At 38.1% G+C, this 7,675-nt stretch overlaps 1 protein-coding gene across 4 annotated transcripts in view; it reads right to left on the bottom strand.

Annotated features, from left to right (window-relative positions):
- The window catches only part of Dpp10 (Dipeptidyl peptidase 10), a 329,746-nt gene that overhangs the window by 292,001 nt on the left and 30,070 nt on the right, over positions 1-7,675 (bottom strand). For all 4 annotated transcript variants that reach the window (XM_086991325.1, XM_086991326.1, XM_086991324.1 and 1 more), the window contains one exon: positions 1,926-2,196. In XM_086991325.1, coding sequence (XP_086847451.1) covers positions 1,926-2,036 — 111 coding nt within the window. In that variant the 5' untranslated portion in view covers positions 2,037-2,196. The remainder of the gene's footprint in view (positions 1-1,925; positions 2,197-7,675) is intronic.

Raw genomic sequence — 7,675 nt, 5'->3', positions numbered from 1 at the left:
CTCGCTGCATCGGAGTTATCAGCCAGAAACTCGATTGCCTCAGCAAAATACGAGCGCGTATCACTGCTCTATACGATCACCCTGTGTTAGAACATCGGGCCCTTCAAGTGCGTAGACGTGGCACTGAAATGTATTTTTGATGCGTCAAATCGCTGGCTGCTGTCTAGGGATATCCATAAATACTTCCTTTTTATAGTTTTAATAAGCTTCCTTCATTTCACATAACAGACGCACTGCATGGAACTCATTGTCACAACTGGCGGCAATCTATGGCTCTTCAAGCCATAATTCAACTGGTGAAGTCGCCGCGTCGACAAATATTGTATCTTTTAAATTGCCCTCTGTACAATCGAAACCTTGCACGTTCTGCAAGCAACAATACAATTGTAGACAAAATCTTACTCGAAAGCATCATGAAGATATAAACCCATATTGGTCTTATATTTTTTGTGTGTATATACATAATTTAATGTACATGTTATGTATATAAATATTTGGAGGGTGGGACAAAGGTCATTTGCGGGTCCTTATTTTAACACGCAGGATATATCTGTCTGAGTCAGCAAACTCTTGCTTTATATTTATATTCAATCTCGTAGAGGATAACAACCACTCTGTTATCTCCCTTGGTATTGCGTCAGAAACTGCAAGACCTTCTCGAGTTTTCAATGTTTCGTTTTTATACAATACATAATATTTTTATAATAATAATAATAATAAGCTATATTTGCACTCTCTTACGCCATATTCTAACACCGGGAGTTGAGGTCCGGGAGTTGAGACTGGAGCTCAAATCCCGGTGTTAGTGTAGTAAGGGTGTCTATTATTAGAGTCACATAAGCAACAGAAATACATTTGCAACAAAGTGTAAAAGAAGGACAGCCCGTTAAATTTATTCGGATGACCATGTTCATACAACTCGAACGTGATAGGTCTAGTGAAGAAATTGCACACACGTCATGGTACAACTGTAGCTATTAAAATTAAGGATATGTGAGGTGGTCCGAATTCTATACTAAGGCAATTGTTAATAGCAATACCAGACGCACAACCCGAAATAATCTTGTTTAGCCTAATGAAGACCACAATTCACTAATTTCTTTTCTCTTGTAGATAGTATCACACAGAGTAACGAAGAGCAAAAAAAAAAACAACAAAGATTTGCTCGAAAGGATAACTACCGTTTTTAACGTTTCTCTCCTAATGTTGCTCATGAACATTTTTTTTCTCATACATTGAGCAACGGCACTACTACGGATTTTGGAAGCATACAACCTCAAACAGATTAGACCAAGTAGACTTTACCTGCGGCAAACCCTGAGTAATGTTATCAATTGTAGCCTTCGAATCAATAGGACCAAGCCAAAGGCCATATGATTCAAAAACAAGGAATACCTATTGACACAAATTTTCTACCGTAGCACCCATGATGCCCATGTACGTGTACAATCATATCTTGTAATCTACACTACATATTTATAAGGTTTTGTTACGTGCGGTATGTTCATACAAACCGAGTACGTGGCCATCAAGTGGCCATCTTTATGTTTTCAAGGAACCCAAAAATCGAGTCATTCCATATTAGGCCGACATTTGTGCATTCACAAAGCTCCGTTAGGAAAAGTTTTATTTACTTAAAGATACAAATAGCATTCACTATACAGACACTTCCTTTAATTATGATTCCTTGCGGACTACTGAATAATTGTATAGTATTATATTATACAATACATAACTATATAGATGGCTATATCGTTGGTGCACTATATAACTATCATAACTCTTTAATTATATTGATCGAGGAAATTTCTCGGAGCAATTATTAGATCAAATAACGTATATCTTTATGTAAGGAATATACGATCAATCTATCAATCGGTCAATACGAATCAATCTATCTATGAAGTTCGCGGATTGCAACTTACCCTAGTGCGTCCGAGAAGGAGGGCGTCCATCTCGGAGCGCAGTTCGGAATTGGGGCCCATCGCCATTTTTGCAGCGGCACATGACGACGCGTGGGAACAGCGAGACGCCATTGCGACTATGTCGACGATGCGACACTGGGCAGATTCTTCGAAAGGCTACAAAACAAATGGTGATGAAAACAAGCCAAATAAGGTGACCATGATAAAACTGAATCGCAACGACGCTCTTGTCTCCCTTTAATCAAGCCATAGGCGGTTCATCTATTTTGATCTGGAACCGAACAAAGATAACACAATGAAATGACACTTAATAAATGTAATAGGTAAAAAACGATTTGTAGAAAAAAACTGGCCTGTATGTTGTTATAGGTTAGCGTCTGTGATATGACACCATGGTGACGTGAGGCTGAACTGAGCAGCTTCTAATTATTAGCCTACGGATACGGTGGCGATGAACTTGATGAAAATCTTACTTACAGCCACTTTATAAATGTTGTTGGTTAAATCTATTGAGTTTAACCTTTTTCGAGCTACCACATAAGAAAGTCATACAAATATTAGTAGTAATGCGTGTATTCGGGAAACAAAAAATGTTCTATTTCTATTTCAGTTGCATACAAGATGAAGTATCTAGTGTATGCGTTAACTCTGGTAGGGCTGTGGACTAGATACTATGGCCACGGAATTGAGTGACGATTTTCCAAAGCGTAATATAATTTAAGGAATAAGTGGCGCAAAACTTCAAGTTTAAAGCTTTTCCGGAGTTGTTAGTGTACCTATGTACTCGAATGCGTAAGCAGACTAGTAAATCCACAATACCTCTTCGTACCGTGTTGAATACGGCTTTTTGAATACCTTCAACGAAGGACGTATGCAAAACAAAACGCGAACAATCCGTAGAGGAAATACAAGTAAACAATATGTCCAAGTACAAGCAAAAAAACAATATGTCTCAGCGGTAAAATATCGCAAATATGAAACGTGGTGTTATGCAGAATCGTATGAAAACAATTTACTCTCTCTCTTCTCTTCTCTCTCTCTCTCTCTCTCTCTCTCTCTCTCCCTTCGTTCTCTTTGTCGTTCCCGATGTGGCTGACATGTAGTGCAGTGAAAGTTCTGATTCTTTCACAATAGAACAGAGTATGCACCCACGGTCAGTTGATAAACCCAGTAGCTCTCTTTCCAAACGCATATAAACGGTCATCGCAACAGATAAAAAAACGCTGAGTCAGTTACTACTCTATGCACTACGTTCTATGAAGTAAGCACAATGTACACGTTTATTTATACAGCTTACTAGGAATTGCGAACGTTACTGTTATCAATAAGTTCGCATTAATAGATTACGATCATCGATATCCTACGGTAAATTTTAGGTCGCAAGAAATTCTTTCAGCCCTAAGATATATCGGGTTTGTTGTATAACTGTACCCAATGAGGGGAAACTTAAAGAAAAAACTTACATGAGATGTCGGATTGAATTTTTAATTGAATGTGTTTATCCGATGAGTAGGTATATGAGGTAAAAATATGGCGCTAAAATAGTTATTTTACTGTAGGGGTCCTTGTTTTACCCTAAATCCTTTTACAGCCGTTCAACTTAAGAAATGGCTTCCTTTTGCAGTCCGATAGTGTTCCATAATGGTCGATTATTTCTGCGAAAAATCCATAAGCGTTTATATGCATCAGCAATTGAATAGCCTTACGGAACAACATAATCGTGGTATCTATTATGGGCAGCACGTATCACCCACCTCCTATCTATTTGTATTGCACAAATTGTCATACAGCATATCCTTGATTAAGCAGCTTCGCACGCAAAGAAGCATGTTTGGAGCCTCCAAGCTGTGCCTAATATAAGCTCAAGTTCTTGAGTTCAAGTTCAGAGCTTGTGGCGAAAATATTCGCACTTATCAGTTAGAATAAGTTAGATAGGTAACGATCGTCTCACATTCACTCACTCACTCACTTGTTAAACCACCTCGGTATAATCACTGCATCCGACCGCACTGCAGCTGTTCCCCTGTCACGCATTTCTGCCTCACTCCTACCAGTTTTAAATGGGGCAGCAGCTATCGCTTCTAACTACCTGGGGTATATATATACATATATATATATATATATATATATAAAATATAAAATGTTTTCCAAAATAAATAAAGAGTACCAGCGCCTGATGTGAAAGCCGTCGACTTATTTCCTGCCAGATTAGTCTCTCATTGAGGCGTGTTGAGGTTATACCGACGTTATATTTACTTAGCTGCCATAGATAGCAGATTCGGACCTGTAGTGACAACTAGTGATAGATATAATAACGTATAATTGGCCAAACGGTAATATGAGGTAAGGACTGATCAAATATTTGCAACAGGATAACTATCCTTTTTCTCGGTCAGTTTTTCTGTGCTCTACGTGAATTTGTTACTTATGGGGTCGTTAGATTCGTTTGATAACGATAGTCTAATAGACCCCGTTCCGAGGTAAAAAAAGAAGCTCATACGCTGTTTTGACAAGGTGTACACTAAGTCATTATATTATAATGTGCCCAAGAAGAAAAATACGAAATGCAACGGCCATGTGGAACGAAAATCTTCAGTCTGGTCTATTGACTTGAAGATGCAGATTTCAAATGGCAGAGCAATGAGTTATGAGCAATTAGGCACATGTTAGACTTGATTTTAGTAGTTCGCTAAACAGTTGAGTATTTGTGTAATCTCTCTGTTAATTAAAAAACAAAAAACTATATTATTTTCTCTCTAAATTGGTCATGTGCAAATTGAAATCATGGAACTCAGCGTATCACTGAAATTCCACTTCCTGATTAGAATTTTTTTGCGAAATACAAAACGAACCCATTGCTTTTTGCCACTTACTGGAAGCCTTCTTTTAAGGGGTAAATTATTTACAGAAGATAATAATGTGTGGCGTAACTATTCGACTAAATTGGTATTGGGAAATGGCACCATTATAACATTATCAGCAGCATAGACAGGGTACATTACCATAACCATAACCGATGTTGAAGGTCTTGAATTCTCTGGCGGTTTTTTTTAATAGTTTGCTACCATGTGAGGATCACGCTCAATGCACTAAATGCTTTTCATGTTCACCTATCACATGTTATCTACACGTAACACTAATTAGATATCAATAGAGCCGCCAATGAATCCTGCTTAAACTTAAAGATATGCCATGAGGTACATAATATTAGTTCAGAACCTAAGCTATTCCTTGCAGTTGTACATGTACCTTGTGCGCATGTACCTTGAGTACATGCGCACACATTGTACATGAGGCGCTTCCTGGTTCTCAGGCCCGTGAAGCATTGTCGGTCGAGCAATGAACTAGGCATAAGGTAAACGGGAAAATACGATAGTTACGAAAGTAGCCATGAAGTGCCCGCGACGAGTAGACTAACGTTGGTTTTTTCATGCCATTAAGGAATAACCTCTAACCATCACAGAGGATCGAATTAACGCTTTCTATTGACCAGCCTATTTCCATTCTTGTGAACAGTTTCTGAAATCGTACCTTATAAACAATGGCTCATCTAGAAAATGCTTCCAATGTATATGTAGTACGTAGCATCATCCTGAGCATCATCGAATTTTTAGTGATTTATTCCGCAATAAACTAGGCTTCAGAAATGAATCTAAATCATATTATTGTACATCGTACGTATCATTCAGGGCACCTTAATTTGCAGTATCAATTCTCAAGGGCATTATAAGTCAAAACAATCAATCAAAGTAGGAGTAAATAGTTATTTACTTCGCGCTTGAAGATACCTATTAGCCTTTCCTTCGGTAGATCTATAGATCACGCATTAACAAGAACACTTCTCAGGGAGTTCCAGTTTCATGTTTGCTCAACCAGATAGTAGAGAAAACCCTGTGCAGACGATATCTTTAATCGTTATTCTAAATGATAATCTTCAATGCATCTGGAGAATTATGACGTTCATCTTATGGCCACATGCTTTCGCAGATTGCAGCCTTTGTGGACGGTGATCAGATATACCCTCTAATTCGATTCGTCCTGTTCGTTTGCCTATCTTGTTAGCGGAACTAGTATTCGACACATGTAGTATTCTCTTCTTTGATATCCTGTATATACAATACATTTATGAACTTTATAGTTTGGCGAAGAAGTTAATATATTATTCTAAACAGCAATAGGTTAAAGCTTGCTTTTACGAAATATATGTACATACATATATTTCGTACTATATATACAGGCAGCGAGAGAATTTCTACCGAAGTGTTTCCATTTGAGCTAGACTATTTTCCTCTCCTTCGGCTAAATCCACTATCGGTCATTCCCTTTAAGGTTTGTGCCCATTGAAATTGACTGAATCATTAGATTGCCTATAACGTTGTCTATTCTCCAGTAGATTTATCAACCGGTTTACTTATAGTGTAATAGAAAGCCTGAAGGTCACGCTATTATCGACAATTGCGAGACTTTTACCATCATCTCCAACCTTACAGGAAATAACACCCTGTGTATCAGCTAAGAACTTGCTTAAATGTAGCTTTTTCTCACATACTACAAATAGTAAAGAATTATGTTTAATGGGATTTATTTTCAAATTACGACTTGATCTGTTTTCACCTAAACATACTGAAAATACGCGCAGCGTTCAATGCTCTAATATCAAATAGACTCAGGTAGGCCCTCATCGACCGGGCCAGCCTAATCTAATTCGGGTTGGAATTGGGCATGTGAATACAGGCTATCATTCATAAGACCTGTTTTGTACATGGATGTGACGTCAATGCCATTATTTTGTCCTCTTTATTTGTTGCACATTTAGTCATTATATTGTTATATATTCGGCACGACCCATCCACACGCACTATAGGCCGTAAATACTAACGACAGGTCATTTTAATACAATAATTGAATGAGTCGTCAAATAGGGACAATGAAACGTCTGTTGGTTAAGGCTCAGATAATAAAAACACTTAGTTGAGTTAAGAGTGAAGATGAAGACTCACTTAACGCATAGTGTCGGATGTGTTGTTTTTATATTTGATTATTTTTTCATATCTGAAAGCGTGTCTCGACGGTCATAAGTTTCAAAACGTTTTGCAGAGAGGTCGGAATAAGATGTACTTGTTTCCATAGAAATTACTTTAAGCAGAATTAAGTACTTCAGCCTTTGTTCCTCTTTTAAATTTTAGAAAGTTTTTAACGTTAAAACCTTGAGTCTGTATAAAGAAGACTATAACCACGAGCATATATCTAAATAATCAGGACATGTTCTTATATGAGATGAGTGTACTAAACGAAAGGGGGCTAAAAATAAAGAGGGACAGTAGCAGTAGAGAACGATAATAAGCGCCTAGTGAAAAATGCTGACTAGCACATTGACGGGCAAAATAAGGTGCCGAATTCATCCGCATAAGCTACTGGGTCGGGTCCCGGTGATAGTGCGGTGATAACATGATTGCCTACTAAACTTTCGAACGCGTGGTTGAAAGATTGCCCCCTGCAGCGTCAGAGGTGATATTATCTGCTGCGGAGATGTTCATCGTGAAAAACTCCTGCTCGTAAACAACAAAAAGGTTTCTAGCAAATCCTAAAGCCCTTGTCACAGATGTTGGCGCTATCATGGAATCGATGTTAAGTAATGCAAGAACCACAGAAAATCTGTAGCTTTGCCCTTTATAAGAGAAGCCAGAAGTTTGAAGAGGTAGTTGTCTCGTAGCTACACAAGACGTAATGGCTTATAAGTAAGGATACGC

Source organism: Varroa destructor, unplaced genomic scaffold, assembly GCF_002443255.2.
Source record: "Varroa destructor unplaced genomic scaffold, Vdes_3.0 BEIS01000005.1, whole genome shotgun sequence".
Taxonomy (NCBI): domain Eukaryota; kingdom Metazoa; phylum Arthropoda; class Arachnida; order Mesostigmata; family Varroidae; genus Varroa; species Varroa destructor.
Note: the sequence above shows the minus strand (reverse complement) of the source record. Positions and strands in the feature narration are given on the sequence as shown.